This window comes from Odocoileus virginianus, chromosome 2 (genome assembly GCF_023699985.2).
Source record: "Odocoileus virginianus isolate 20LAN1187 ecotype Illinois chromosome 2, Ovbor_1.2, whole genome shotgun sequence".
In the NCBI taxonomy this organism is placed as follows: Eukaryota; Metazoa; Chordata; class Mammalia; order Artiodactyla; family Cervidae; genus Odocoileus; species Odocoileus virginianus.
The window spans coordinates 91,501,829-91,518,092 of NC_069675.1; the positions used below are offsets into that span (position 1 = coordinate 91,501,829).

At 39.0% G+C, this 16,264-nt stretch overlaps 1 protein-coding gene across 5 annotated transcripts in view; it reads left to right on the forward strand.

Moving 5' to 3' along the window:
* The window catches only part of GAPVD1 (GTPase activating protein and VPS9 domains 1), a 67,842-nt gene that overhangs the window by 39,769 nt on the left and 11,809 nt on the right, over positions 1–16,264 (forward strand). For 2 of the 5 annotated variants that reach the window (XM_020874378.2, XM_020874386.2), the window contains exons 10-17: positions 1,794–1,967; positions 3,840–3,980; positions 5,112–5,246; positions 5,724–5,843; positions 9,707–9,784; positions 9,914–10,287; positions 11,942–12,029; positions 13,022–13,102. In XM_020874378.2, coding sequence (XP_020730037.2) covers positions 1,794–1,967; positions 3,840–3,980; positions 5,112–5,246; positions 5,724–5,843; positions 9,707–9,784; positions 9,914–10,287; positions 11,942–12,029; positions 13,022–13,102 — 1,191 coding nt within the window. Of the gene's footprint in view, positions 1–1,793; positions 1,968–3,839; positions 3,981–5,111; positions 5,247–5,723; positions 5,844–9,706; positions 9,785–9,913; positions 10,288–11,941; positions 12,030–13,021; positions 13,103–16,264 lie in introns of those variants that run through there. The other 3 variants (XM_020874396.2, XM_020874401.2, XM_070452930.1) reach the window with 2 other exon arrangements.

A 16,264-nucleotide genomic window follows, 5' to 3' on the forward strand; every position in this document is an offset into this window, starting at 1 on the left:
AGTAGGGAGCTCTGCTAATTTTAGCTGGACATCTGTTGGTCAGTGGGGAGCTGGCTAGTCTAGGATGACCTTTGCTTTGTTCCATGTGGTTCCTCCTCCCCTAAAAAGCTGGTTTCAGCTTGTCCTCAGGGCAGAAGCAAGGATGAGAGAGCCGATGTTTGTAAGATCTCTTGAGGCCTAACCTCACAACTGCATACTTCCTCTTTATCCTTGCGGACAAAGCAAGTTACCAGGCCGGTCCAAATTCTAAGAAGGGGCATATATCCCAGTTCTTGAACAGTGTCACACTGTAGAGGACAGGGAGACGGTTGATAACATCAGCTGCCCCGGTTAACTGACCAGAAGGGGGAGCACACATGTTGAGCTTGGTTCAGAGAGGGAGGGAGTACATCCATGAAGGAATAATTCCGTGTTTTGGTACTGTGCGCTGAGTGTTAGTGTTCAGATGTATACCTTGGAGTTTAAAGACATAAAGTTCTTTAAAGTTGACTTTAAAAATGGTAGCCATGCTATGATTTTGTGTGTGTGTGTGTGTGTGTGTGTGTGGGTGTGTGTGTGTGTGGGTGGGTGGGTGGGTGGGGCAAAGGTGAAGACTAAGGCAGAAGAGGGTTCAGAGGGGCCTGACTGAAGGTTCCTTAAAGAAAGAGTCTTTGTCATCTCTACATCAAAGTTACACAATATGTTCTAAAACTTAGGGAAAACCGGCTTTGTCAGATAGCCACAAACAGGCATATAGGAAACCACATATACCATACATTTTGAGTGAATCTAAGGGATTTCAAAAGTAATTTTTTTAGTATGTACTTGTTTTTAGGCGAGTAAGATACAACTCCCCTGTAGTTATTAGGGAATTCAATGGAGAAGGTGGCATTGACCTTGTCCTTTGCTTTGAAGGCTAGATAGCACTTTAGTACTTGGAGGAGGAGGAAAGGCTTCTATGTTGATTCATTCTTTTTGTGAAACCCTGTCAAAGAAATGGAGAAATGCTGGCCTTGAAAAGAGAAAAGTTGGAGAGGACAAGGTAGTTATTGGTGAATATTTTAAAGACTGTCCTGAGGGGAAAGGATTATACTTTGGTGTCATTCCAGAAGACAGAACTGAGTTCACTCAACATGGCCTACTCGGGGAATTCCTCGGTGACCTAGTGGTTAGGATTCTGGGCTTTAACTGCACTTGCTCAGTTTCAGCCCCTGGTTGGTTAAGTGAGATGCTGCAAACTGAGTGAATTAAATGACATAGCCCCCCCTAAAAAAACCACCCCCACCATCCACGAGGTGGAAGAGACTTCTGTTCTGACTAGAGAGAACTTTCTTGTGCTGTGACCTCAACCCTCATCCACCCAATGGAAATTTATTGCTTCTCTGGGCTCTCATTGCTCCTTCTTCGAAGCTTAGTTATAGCTGGATGTCACCCTACCTTGTGTTAGAGCTCGCATCTCTCCACCAGACTGTAGAACCTCTGAACACAGGGACAGGCCTTTCATCATGTTGGTGCCTTCCCTCAGTCTCCAGCATAGAGCCTTGTATGTATTAGATGCTCAGTAAGTGCTTCCAGGATCTAATAGAGTTAGTAAGTAGAGTTGATCTGCAAGAGAAGAGGTTGTAGGGGAGCTCTAGCAAGTCACCCTGTGTCAGGAATTCTGGGGTGCTTCCTCCACTGAGAAGAATAGGTCCCTTCCAGCTATTAATAGGTTGTTTTATAATGTTATGAAGTACCCTGCTCAAATGTATTTAATGGGGGCTCTACCATTTCCATGCTATGATTTTTAAAGTGCTTAATTTTGCTTTTGCTAGCTACTACGCAGGATAATCTCGATGATAAGCTCCGGAAGTTTGAAATCCGTGACATGATGGGACTCACGGATGACAGGGATATATCAGAAACAGTGAGTGAGACGTGGAGTACAGATGTATTGGGGAGTGATTTTGACCCTAACATTGATGAAGATCGCTTGCAAGAAATAGCAGGTAACTGCTACTGAATGTCTCTGGAAGATTGCTGTTCAGTTATTCGTATCCACCCACCCTTCATGGGAGGGAGCTTGTGTGCTCTAACAAACATGGTGTGTATGTTAACAGTAACTGGGAAACTGAGATAATTGTATATGACAAGGCATTTGTGTATTCTTTTTTCTCTTTATTGAAAATAGGTAGTATTTTCTCTGTTCTGCATTTAAGGGTTCCTCCCCATACAAAAAGGAAGAACCAATCTTTTGAATTATCTCTTTGTTAATTCTTGTTTTGCAGAGCCTATGATTAACATATTAGTCTATGATTAGCATATTCTTCTTTTGAAACTAAACATTTTGCCTTAAAATGAAAATTCTTACAGGTTATAGCCATAAAGCCTTTCAGAGTAATATGATATTGAAATTCTCTAAAACCTGAATTTGCTTCTGGAAGGTTTAATTCAGCTTAAAGCAAGAAACAGTTTTCTCTTTTTCTGTTTTTCTAGTATCAAGTTTATCAAGATACAGTTTCCATATGTTAAAGTTACCCTTTTAAGGATAGTGTTCTGTCCCTTCTGAAAGAGTCACACAGTCTTGTAATCACCATCTTTATTTTCTTTTTTTTTTTTTAATTTTTTAACTTTTTATTTTTATTTTCTTTTAAAATCATGGACCATTTCAAACAGATACAGGAGAGAACAGTATACTGAGCACCATTACCCATCACCCAGATGCAACAATTACACATACACACCTGGCCAGTTTTGTTTCATCTCTTCTCCCACCTTTTCATCCCCTCTCCTGATTATGTGATTATGTTTAGGCATGTTCCAGACATTATTTTACTTGTAATTATTTCATGACATATCTTTCTTTTATTTAAAAATTTTTAAATTTTGTATCAGGGTATAGTTGATTTACAGTGTTGTGTTAGTTGTGATTCAGTTACACATACACGTCTATCTACTCTTTTCTAGATTCTTTTCCCATGCAGATTATTACAGAACATTGAGCATAGTTCCCTGTGCTGTACGCTAGGTCGCTAATGACCATATATTCCATATATGGAAGTGTGCATATGCCAACCTCAGACTCTTGATCTATCCACCCCCGCCCCCCATCTTTTCCCCTTGGTAACTGTGACGTATCTTTAAAAGGTAACTTTTGCCAGTGACCTTTTTCCAAAAGTTCTTCATCTCCTGAAATAGAGTTTTATTAGGTTTAATCAGAAGTAGTAGAGCGTTCCAAACCTGACTATTTTTTAACACAGGTGTACAATAATGTTTAACCTTTCTGTTTGTATTTTTAAGAAGTATAAATAGATTTCTCAGTTGGTTTTGCATTATTTTGTTCCATATGTCAAAGTGATATTTTTCCTGTAGGTGAGCTGTATTTGGGCAATAAGCTATATTTGCAATTGAATGAATGCTACAAAGGAGATGTGTATTTCCCTGCAAATATACTTTATTTCTCTGAATATGTGGCTCATGTGCCAGAAAAAAGCATTTGGCCAGTATAACTTGCTGTGGTTAAGTGTCTCTGCGTGTTTCTAATCCCCGAAGGACTGTAATTGTTAGAGAGGTGCTGAGGACACACAAAATTTGCTGAAAAACAAGAGTGAAAGCTAGTTGAAATGACTTGACCTAATGAGTTGTTTTCTCAATGGAGACCAAGGTGAACAGTAGGAAACAGATGAAAAGAAACTTGTGTTATTGTGACCCAAGTGGGACATTTGTGTTTTTAGTGGTTTTATTGATTGAAATTACCCTTACCTTGGCTTTTTCCTTGTGAGTAGAGACATTTTGTTAGCTTTGTGTTTGCCCTTTTCCCATTATCACTGCGCTTTCCCTGAGGATCTCTGTTAACCCTTTGCTCCCCGTTGGTTGTACAGGTGCAGCAGCAGAGAACATGTTAGGCAGTTTGCTGTGCCTGCCAGGCTCAGGGTCAGTGCTTCTTGACCCCTGCACTGGTTCTACCATATCAGAGACAACAAGCGAAGCTTGGAGTGTAGAGGTATTGCCAAGTGACTCAGGTTAGTATGCTGTCATTGTTTGCTTTTTTATTTGCACAGAAGTTTTAAATGTAAGGCATCCTAATTTATTTATTAAGTATACCTTTTGTCAGATATGCGTTTGACAAGTATGAGGCAATAACTTTGCTCAGAACTGCAAATAGAAAATTAGGATGTTTTCTGTCCATCAAGAAAAAATGTAGCGTTGGATGGCAGAGGCTAAGATAGCAGGTGCTTTCTGACTCGGTTCAGTTATCTTGAAAGCAATTGTTAGTAACTTATCAGGATTCTATGTGGGACATTGAGTTCAATGTCTCCCACTAACTTATTGCAAGAGAAGAATAGCAGCACAGTTTGAACCTTGAGTGGTTGGATACCTGGTAATAAGCATGTTTAGATTTGGAGAATTTAACCCAAAGATACCACATGTAGTTTTGAAATGCATTGAAATTGAGACTCTGGAATCCCAAGAATTATTTTGTGCAGGGTTATAAATGTGGTGGTGGTTTAGTTGCTCAGTCACGTCCGACTGTTGCGGCCCTGTGGACTGTAGCCTGCCAGGTGTATTTTGTACTTTCTCTTACATATTGCATGTCTGCTTTTTTTCTGCTTATGAATTTAAATCCTTGTCTTCAACTAAATATCAACTACCAGGATGCAAATATAAGCAACTGTGTATCTGAATTACATTGTTTCATTTGCTTGGCTCAAAAATATGAAGTGATTTTGGTATGTGTTTTTTAACCTTATACCACATTCAGACATGCTAACCTGTCCATTAGGAGACAGTAGGATTAGCTCACTGCCGAGCATCCATAGGAGTTATTTTTTAGAAAGTGGTTGATTTAATGACAAGCTCGCCTATGTCCTTTTGTTTAGTTTACTTTTAACCAGAAGAAAGAATACTCTGAGATTAGTGATCTGGAAGCAGAGTTTTCATCTGTGCATAGTGAACTGGCCTGTATCGGGATAAAAACCACAACCTTGACTTTTAACATTTGATCTAACTGGCTTTGCTAACTGGTCCAGACTTGGAAGTCTGTTTGCACTGAGTCCATTCATGCCCCAGTAGCTTTCTTCATCTGGGTCACAAAAGCTGAAACTGATGTGCTAGCAGAATCAGTAACGTGGTACCTCACTTCTTCTGCTCAGAGGCCCCAGATCTAAAGCAGGAAGAGCGACTGCAGGAACTGGAGAGCTGCTCTGGACTGGGTAGCACGTCTGATGATACGGATGTCAGGGAGGTCAGTTCCCGCCCCAGCACTCCAGGCCTCAGTGTTGTGTCGGGTATGTCTGTCTTGTTTTAAGGAATAAGGAGTTGAAGATGTGTTCCCATGTCCCCCTCTATAAAGTCAATAGCAAAGATAAATATTTTGTCTAAGATCTGAGTAAGTCCCAGGAAACAGTTATTTCTGCGGGACCTGACATCTATGAGAAGTTAATATGTGCCTTTATAGAGCCTGTCAGAGTAGTTGATAGACGGTCTGTGTGTGTTCCCTCTATCTGTTCTTGATAGCCTCTGCTACTGTATTTAGCTGTTGTGTGGTAATTCTGATTATGTTGTACAAATCAAGGTAAATATATTTAAGCAATAGTATAAGAAAGGATATAATACCAAACAGCTTCCTTGTAAAGAACTGAAACACAAAAAATGTGAGACTGTATACATTTCTCCAAACTTCATATACTTTTTGTGTGGTTATTTTGTTGTTCTTGCTGTTTATTTTTTTGCCATATATATATATATTTTTTTTTTTCCTGAAGGCATAAGTGCAACCTCTGAGGATATTCCCAATAAGATTGAAGACCTGAGATCTGAGTGCAGCTCTGATTTTGGGGGTAAAGATTCTGTCACTAGTCCAGACATGGATGAAGTCACCCATGGTAAGAAGGGGAAATGAGAATGACTTTTATTAATAGAAATGATCATATCCATGACTGAAACTGTCAACCTTAACACATTGCTGACAGTGATATCAATTGTTATACATCTTTGGGGCATTATGTGTATAAGGCCTTAAAATAAGGTTCACATACTAAATTTCATTCAGTTAATCCACTGTAGGAATCAGTCATAAGGAAACAATTGATGTATGGAGAAAGTCTTATGCACCAAGATATTCTTCATAATATTTATATTGGCAGAAAACTTAAAACAGCCCAAGAACTGAAAAATAGAATGGCTAAGTGAATTTTGATGTAACCACTTATTAGAACTTGCACAGCTGTTTTTTAAATGCTTTAAAGAATATGAAATAATTTGGAGAAATACCTAGAACATAATATCACTTGGAAATTTTATCTTAGAGCATTTTATATATAAGATAATAAAATGTAAAAGAACCTATCCTAAAGAAAGCACTGGGAAGAAGTACCAGAGTGCTAGTAAGTAGTGATTTTATATACTGTGTAATGGTTTTTCGAATTTATTTTTTAATCGAAGGGTAATTGCTTTACAGAATTTGGGTACTGGATTTTGAAATACTTTTATTTTACATTTTTGTTTATTCTAAACCAAGGTTTCTTATCCTCAACACGATGAACATTTTGGGTCAGGTAATTCTTTGTTGTGGGGGCCTGTCCTATGCACTGTAGGATGTTTAGCAGCATCTCTGACCTCTGTTGGAAGCATACCATCCCCTTCTTGTGCAGTCATGACAACCAAAAGTGAAAGTCTCTCAGTCGTGTCCAACTCTCTGTGACCCTATGGACTATACAGTCCATGCAATTCTCCAGGCTAGAATACTGGAGTGGGTAGCCTTTCCCTTCTCCAGGGGATCTTCCCAACCCAGGAATCAAACCCAGGTCTCCCTCATTTCAAGCGGATTCTTTACCAGCTGATCCACAAGGGAAGCCCAAGAATACTGGAGTGGGTAGCCTATCCCTTCTCCGGCAGATCTTCCTAACCCAGGAATTGAACCGGGGTCTCCTGCATTGCAGGCAACTTCTTTACCAACTGGGCTATCAGGGAACAACCAGAAATCATTGCCAAATGATCACTTTGGTGGCTCAGTAAGCCCCAGTTGAGAACCACTGTTCTAAACCAGCAGTTTTCAAAGTGTAGTGTCCATGGCCCGACTGAGGGCCCTTACGACCTCTCAAGGGGCTGGGGAGGTATGAGGTCATAACTGTTTCCTATAATAAAAGGTTATTGTCCTTTGTGCCGTACTGATGTTGCACCGATAGTGCACAAGCAAAGATGGGTAAATTTGCCAAGGCCTTTAGCACAAAGCAGGACAGCAGCACCAGGCCAGGCTACCAGTCACTGTATTCTTTTCTCAGAGTTAAAAAAAATAAAAGTTTTACTTATGAATGTGTTTGATAAAGCAGTAAAAATTATTTAATTCTATATCTCAACCCTTGAGTACACATCTGTCTAATATTCTGAAGACATAGGAAGTATCCTTAATGTATTTCTGCTGCATTCTGAAATATGACAGGTCTAAGGAAAAGCTTATATGATTGAGTTATGAGCTGAAGTAGCTGGTTTTTTTTTCTTTTTTCCCTTGTTTGTTTTTTCATGAAACATCATTTTTACTTGAAAGAATGACAAGCTGTAGTTATTGGTACTTGGGTATTTGGCAGACATTTCTTGAAAATTAACAAAATGAGCCTGTTATTTCAAGGAAAACAACTGACAGGGTAGAGTTTGTTGCCGGTGATAAAATTTAGGCTTTCAGATAGAAATCAGTCTACCTCCATGAGCATGACAGATTACTGCTATTTAAAAACTTTTCTGGTGAGATTGGTGGTGATATTGAGAGCATCATTTTTTCTGGATGTTATGAATGGTGTCAACATTTGGAAGATCTGCATTTATCTAGTTGAACCAATATTTTCCAGATGATCAACACATGATGTTACAAAATCCTTCTTGGGTAAAAGATTCCTTAAAAGTGCAAGACAGACCATTTGAATTTTACTGTAACAGTACAAAAGAGTTTGTTGGTCTGATTTCAGCTTCCAAATTGTAGCTAACCTTTAAAAAATAGATACTACTGCCAAGGTTTGGTATAGTATTGAAGAGTAATATCCACAGTTTCCTGAAAAGGCTGTTGAAATATTATCTCCTTTCTACTTGCATATCTTTGTGAGATCAGCTTTTCTTTGTATACTTCAACCACAATAGCACAGTGCAGCAGATGGAAAGCAGAAGCAGGTATGAGAAGTTAGCTGTGTTCTGTGAAGTCATACATTGAAGGAATTTGCAAAAATGTAAAATTGTCACTCTTCTGGCTTTTTATTTTGGAAAATATAGTTACTTTTCACCTAAAAGGGTTATTTTTGTTACCATTTAATGAGTGTATTCAAGTAAATTAATATATATAACATTTTAATATAAAGCTTATTAAAAGTTAAAAATTTTTATCTATATATTCTTTTCAGTTTTAATTGCTAGTATGGTTAACTATCATTAGATATAACCAACCTTATATTAGGTATGTAAGATATATCTTGTTATATATCTTATATTAGTTATATTAGATATATATAACCTTATATATAAGTAAGGTTTTAGGGTCAGGAAATTTTAAGGGACTGTCCTGGCAGCCCAGTGGTTAAGACACCACACTTTGTCAGGTACGTGGATGGAACCTGGTTGGAGAACTGATCCCACATGCTCTGTGGGAGCATGTGGGATATATTTTATATATTTTATATATATATTATATTTTGTCGCAGCCAAAATATAAAAAAAATAATTTAAAGAAATTAAGCCTGTTTTACATGACCTAAGACCAAAATCTTGAGAACTGATCATTCTAAGATATCTTTCCTAATGATAAACTATTTCTGTAATTTTTATAAAGGAAAGTAATTATAAGACAGGACAAAAGGAAAATCAAATGGAAAAATCATACTATCATTCATTATCAAAAAAGAACTCAGACTCAGAGCAACAGTTTCTTTTATATATTTGTGAGTTTTAGTCTCTGCTTACTTATCTGTTTTAATATTCTCTCATTTTGATTGTTTAGACATATGTTTAGAGGGGGCTTCCCGGGTGGCACAGGTGTAAAGAATCTGCCTGCCAATGCAGGATATGCAAGAGACATGGGTTCGATCCCTGGGTTGGTGAGATCCTCTAGACTAGGAAATGGCAACCTGCTCCAGTATTCTTGCCTGGAAAATTCCATGGACAGAGAATCCTGGTGGGCTACAGTCCATGGGGTCGCAAAGAGTCAGACATGACTGAGCACTCATGCTCAGAGGAATCATCTTTTACTCTGTAGCTTTAAAATAACATACTTGTTCAAGTTTGTTTTGTGGTATAACGTAGCTTGACTCACTTTTGCTTTGAGTTCTCTTTTGCTGAGAACAATAGTGTATTTCAGGTTTTACAACTTTTAATTTATGCTCCTTCTGTAGGTAGTATTGTCTCTTTTTATAGGTGAAGGCAAAGTGGAGTCAGGAAACTTAGAGCATTCTGAAAGTTTTGATGATTTTCATCTTCTGGCTCTGCTCTTTGCAGTAACCGTAATATAATTTGGCCATTAAAAGTAATAGGCATGTGGATACTGGACCACTTAAACATAATTAAAATCCACGTATGTAGATAAAAACCTAAAATGAATATGATGTAATCTGAATATACTGTTTATTAGATTCTGTTTTTTCTGGTATGCCCTCAAGTTCTAATTGGTCAAAAAGGAAGACTGTGGAAGAGAGAGCCATTTTCGCTGTGTGGAAACTGCCTCTGAGTCATGACTTCTGACTTGGTCACACCGTCTGCTCATCTCTTTCAGGTGCCCACCAGCTGACCTCTCCTCCGTCTCAGTCAGAGTCTCTGCTTGCCATGTTTGATCCATTGTCTTCGCACGAAGGTAAAGTAGTCAGGTGGACTTTCTGACCCCTGTTTTATCACAGCCAGAAGAGCAAGACTACAACCCCTTTGTTCGTGCCTTTTGGGATCAGTTGTGTCTCAGCTGAGAATGTTTTTTCCTGTGTTGCAGGGGGAGCTTCTGCTGTGGTAAGGCCCAAGGTTCACTATGCCAGGCCATCGCACCCACCCCCAGACCCGCCGATCCTGGAAGGAGCTGTGGGAGGAAACGAGGCCAGGTTGCCTACCTTCGGTTCCCATATCCTGACTCCAGCTGAGATGGAGGCGTTTAAACAAAGGCACTCGTACCCTGAGAGATTAGTTCGCAGCAGGAGCTCTGACGTCGTGTCTTCTGTCCGGCGCCCGATGAGCGACCCCAGCTGGAACCGACGCCCAGGGAATGAAGAGCGGGAACTCCCTCCAGCCGCAGCCATTGGTGCTACTTCTTTGGCGGCTGCGCCTCACTCTTCATCTTCATCCCCGAGTAAGGACTCCTCCAGAGGAGAGGTACGGGACACAGGCCGTGCAGAAGACCTTGCTCGTTACGGTCAGCTACAGTTAGTGTTCCATCTGCCTTGTTCTCTTGATACCTGAAGTTAATGTGGAATATATAAATCTAGGGTGAAGGAGGGACAGTGTTCATGTCTAAAGGTGGTTTGTCAGTCTGGTATGTCCAGCACCTTAACCCATTAAAAAAAAAAAAACCTCTACTTTGGTTTTGTAGTAATGTATCTTGCATTTTTATGATACTTTAAATTTTTCTCTAAGCGATTTTGTATCTCATTTAAACTTCACAGTTTTCTTCAGAGATGGATAGAGGAACTACTTTTTTTTTCTTATCCAATAAGTTATTATTTTTAATTTTCCAACACTCACAGAGTTATAAAAAGTTAGAATGAGACACACAGAGCCTCCCTCCCCCAGCCTTGTGAGACTCAGGTGCCAACCTGATGCTCCAGGGCATATTTCTCTATCTTTCTACGTAGAGAAGCATTTCCAGTTCAAAAACAGCAGAATTCATGTCCCTCATTCTGTGTTTGCAGTTCCCTTCTCCAGCAGTGAAAAGCCTGCTTTCGTGATTCTTCATGTAGATACTTAATTGATGAGTCTCCCTGTGTGTAGTGAATATCCCACCCACACCACTGAACCCTCCCTGGGTGCCCTCATTTCCCTTCTTAGGTTCTGAGATCCCTTTGACATGGAGGCCCTCAGAGAAGGTATTTTTATTTCCAATTTTGTAGATGGAAAAACAAAAATAAAATGATTTGTCTAAGGTCATATCATAGATTAGTAAAGGAATTGTATAGTCCCTGCCTTTTGACATGTAGTCTTAACGATAACTCAAATTGATGATCAAAGCATCAGCTTTGCAATTGGTCACATCTAGCTTTGAGCCACTGTGCCACATCCAGTCTATATAACTTTGGGGTAGGTGGGGAGGTAACCTTTTTTAGCCTCTTATTTCTCATCTATAAAGAGGGCTTAGTAATAATATTTATCTCCTAAGACTATAAATATTATTGTTAAGCGCTTTTGCTGCTCTGGTAGCTCAGGCGGTGAAGAATCTGCCTGCAATGCAGGAGACCCAAGTTCAATCCCTGGGTCGGGAAGATACCCTGGAAGAGGGTATGGCAACCCACTCCAGGATTCTTGCTTGGAGAGTCCCATAGACAGAGGAGCCTTGTAGGCTATAGTCCATGGGGTTGCAAAGAGTCAGACATGACTGAAGCCACTTAGCACCCACAGGCTACTGTGAAGTTTAAATGAGGTAATAACATGTTCTTCATTCAGTGTTTGGCACACACATACTTAGTTTTATTATTAATACTACTGCTACCGTCTCTCCAAATCTCTAGATTTCATCTGCATTGCATTTAGTCATCCCTTATGAGTGTTTATTGAGTGCCTACTCTATACTGGACTCTATTACCCTTTTGGCTTACCAACAGTAGTGAGATAATGCCTACCCTCAAGTAATCAATCAGTCTAGTGCTTGAAAGGTATACATCTGTGTTCCAGAAGCTGCCTGTACCACAATAAGAACATTTTTGCTCTGAAGACAAATGAGTGGTTTTTGTATTTCACAGACTAACTAAAATCCTTTTCATAGTAATTTATCCTGCTGTCCACCTACAAATAAAACATCAAACTTTTTCTACAGACTGAAGAACGCAAAGATAGCGATGATGAGAAATCAGACAGGAACAGACCTTGGTGGAGAAAGCGTTTTGTTTCTGCCATGCCCAAAGGTAATTTTATAAGATATCAGAATGCAATAATAGCAACAAGAAGCAAAGCCCCTGAATCTCTTTCAGAGAGCTAAAATTTCAACTCCTCCAGGTGATTCTCGCGGGGCCTAAGTTTCGTGCTGTTTTGAGGTTATAGAAAATGCTTTTACTCAGGTGAATGCTAAGGTACAGCTTTAGAAGTGATAGTTCCTGTTCTTTGCAGGAAGTGGCAGTGGTTTCATAAATGAAAGGCAGGTCACAGTTTTTTAAATATTATATTCCATTGAAGTTAAACATGTAGGACTTTTGACATATGTATTGCTAATAATTACTGCAGGAAAAAGGGATGCTCTTAATAAACAAACATTGAAAATTCATTCTTTACCTTCTTGGAATAAACTTAAGCTTCTTATGTTTATAATCATTGAGAATGATAATACCCTGAATATTAGTGTTTATTCTGGAAGGCAGTTGTGTAGCATTGTTCGCTTTTTTTGTGTGAATAGCCTGGCATCATTCCAATAGGTATTGAAATCTGAGTTGGCAAAAGCATCTCTTCCAGGAAGGAGAGATTATCCAGGACTAAAGGGAAGGGCTTCTTCTGAAGGCCTCTTCTTGGCACTGTGGTGCTCAAGGAGCTGAGGAGCACTGCTTTCACGCCAGACTCAAGCCCACTAGAGGAGGAGAGAATGAGGCTCAGAACTTTGAATGTGTTGTGTTTTTTTGAGCAAAGGTTAAGAGGCAGTGGTTTTGATTCAGTCCCGATAGATTCCTGTTAAATCCTTCTTCCTGTGGCAGATGACCTCAAAGCAGATTCTGAAAACTTCTCTAAGAACCTTCAATGCTATGTTAAGAATGATAATCAGTGGACACTCGGGATTTCTTAGCTTTTAAACTTTTCACCTTCCTTCCACTTAGAAATGTTGGCACACCAGTTAACTCCAGAATGACTGCTGTCTGCCGAGTAGTGCAGTATGTTATATGTCACACTACTGACTTTATTTAATTTCCAGCTCCTATACCATTTAGAAAGAAAGAAAAACAAGAAAAAGACAAAGATGATCTGGGGCCTGACAGATTCTCAACACTCACAGGTTTGTAGACCCATGGACTTCCTGGCTCCTTCATTCCCAGAGCACATATTTCATAACACTTTCTCTTGGGTGCCATAAACGTTGCCTTTTTAGACGAGTGTGTCTGTGTGTGTACAGTGGGGAGTATGTTCTTCATAGCTCTGTGGTTTCCAGTTGGCGGCCACAGTGTGCTCTTCCTGCAGACCGCCACCACCATCATCATCCTCATTGTCATAACTTCCGTTTATGATGAGGTCCCTGACCCTGAGCCTCTGGGCCTGCCCTAGCACCCGACATCTTAGTGTGACGATGACCTCCCATGCCTTTGAGGAAAGTGTGGTGACGGTTTTAGCGCTGTGCATGCTGTATCTTTGGATCATTGACAGTAGTTTTCTTTAACGTTGATTGTAGAAGTCTCAGTTTATTTCCATCTATAGTTCTTGATTATTCAGGGTCACTGAAATTCTGTTTTACCTAATCATTTCCTTTTTTCCCTGAGACATGTTCAAACAGTATCAGTAGATTTGTAAACTTGACCAATTTTTTTACAGCTTGAATCATTTTAACATTGCTATCTGACCCAAGGAAAATATAACTAGGGGTTGGGTTCTTACCTCATGCAGCATTTGTGTTTTTGCAGCTTCTTTTTGGCATATTATAAATGAACACTAAGAGGAAAAAGTGTGAGAGGTAGTGTTGACAACCCGACCTTGAGTTTGATAGCTGTGTGCTGCCTCCAGTGACTGCAGAGCACCTGGAGGGAAATTAATTTCTCATCTCTCTTTTTCTTATGTTGATTTTAAATGATTTGTTATCCTACTCAGGTAAAGTGAAGGTTATTTAAAAATGGGATAAGTTTCAAAAGAACATCCTCCTCAAAGAGCTCAGCATAGTACAGGTAGAATCCCATTTCACTGCATAGCACCGTCATGTCTAGCTCTGAAATACATGTAGGCAGTTCCATGTCCCAGCGTACCTCCCTGTTTATTTAATGAAATGACTTCCCTGGAATAAAGGGTTTTTAACAGCAGTAGCTGTGCTTTCAGGCCAGGTTTCCTGCTGAGAGCAGTCAGGCTTCATTCAACCAGCAAATACTTGTTGAACATCTGGCTCATGCCAGGCACTGTGCTAAGGGTTGTAGGTGTTAAGTCAAATCACACATGAATCTTGGCACTTAGTCTGATTGAGAAGAATTGGAAAGGCATCCTTTTGGCAAGATTTTCATGTTTTCTTAGCATGCTCCTCGTTTTAGAACACCACCACAATTTACAGGTGAAGAAATCTCAGGTTTTCAAAATGTTTGAATTAGTAACTTTGGAGAAGTTTTAAATTATTTTTTACTTGTGTCTTTAGGTAATACATTTTTCTTAGTTCTTAGTGCCTAAAGGAGAAGCTAAGTTGACTTAAGTTTTCCCATAAAATATTTCATTTTGTTTGTGTTTGATTCAAGCAGTTTAGCTGCCCTACTGGTACAGAAATTTCTACCCACTCTTAATTAATGACTCAGTGAGAAGTATCACTAAATCAATTTTTTTAAATGTTATGAATTTCTTAACAGTCTGTCCATCATCTCACCACCTTAACTTTTCTTTTTTTCATATTCTTTCTGAATCTTTCCATATCTAGATATGACTTTTCATGATTAAATCAGAGTTGTATCCTTTTACATGTTATTTCATAAACCCTCTCCCAGTTTCTCTTAGACATAGGTGGTTTTTTAATCATTATTGGCTCTTAGATCATCTATCATGATTTTATGGCAATGTAAACCATTCTTTTGCTTTTGGATGTTTAATCATATGCAATTTTTTTTTACTATGAAAAACTATTTAAGATAAGTTGGAATACTCATCCCCTTGTACATATAATATTTTTTATATGTTTTAGTTATTTGTTCTTGTTTATTGTCCTCAGGTAAATTTTTTTTAATGGCATTATAGAAATAAAGGTTATAAGCAACATTATTGCTTTCACTATGTTTAGCCTTTTTTCAGAGCCTTCAACAGCACTCAAAACCAATAGCAGAAAGAAGATTTTGTAACAATAAAGGTTTTGTAAGTTTGCATTTTGAAGAAGATCATGTTTTATTAGGACTCTCTTACCTTGCATTCAAATTATTATAGCAGAAATTAAATTATTTCGACAGTTGTTTCTCCCTACAGTTTACCACAATTTTACAGAGACACGAACACTAAATATTGTTTTTTGTGGAAAGAGAAGAAGAGCCTATGAGCATACCACTTAACCTCTTTCTACTTTAATTTCCTTTTCTTAAAAATAGGGTGGTAATGGTACCTCCCTGTAGGGTTATTGTTTAGCACAGTTCCTGGCACGTGGTAAGTGCTCAATAAATGTTAGCTGCTAGTCACATTAGCTGCCGTTAACACATAGGAATATATAAATTCTAGTGATTTTTTTTTATATATGTTTTAAGACTTTTTAAAAAATGGGATTCTACCAGAGTGTGATATTACTTGCTTGGCCTAGGCCTGTCTCAGGAATTTACATTTCACCGTGGAACTATGTTTTGTCCCATAGATCTGTAGCACTTCTTTGCTTTGTTAACTGTTAATTAGTGACTCTGCCATCTGACTCCAGGAAAACATACCGATGTGCTTATTTTGCTGACAGGATAGTGGGCCTGTCAGTAACCAGGGCTGCACCTGTGATGGTGGTAAACCTTTTCTCTGTGTACCCCAGGTACAATTCAAGCACTCTCCCAGCATGTCTAGATTCTCTGGGAGCGCCTCTGGCACGACTGCATGCACGAAAGTGCTCTCTAGTCCAGCATCTGTAACTGTCATGGTGAGATCCAGTGAGATAGAATATGAATTATCTGAAGGTTTTAAATATGGTGTAGAGAGAAAAATTCATGAAGGAAAAGTGGAGGAAGGCATTTAAAAGTATTTAAAAGGGTTAAGTTTTAAGTCTGAATACGTTTTTTTCCTCCTTCAGCATAGAGATGTCTGAATAAAAGAATCCTGCATATAAAAATGCTTTGTTGGAAGTTCTGTTAGCATGCCTTGCTAATAACAGTGATTTGAGTGTAAACACTGTAGAATCCCATCATCCATTCAGTCTGCACTGAACTGTTTGACAATGTCATGCAGAAATCTGACGATGATGAGAAAGTGGAGCTAATCATCCTGATTTTGTGCCTTGGCAAGGCTCTCAGACCTAGGA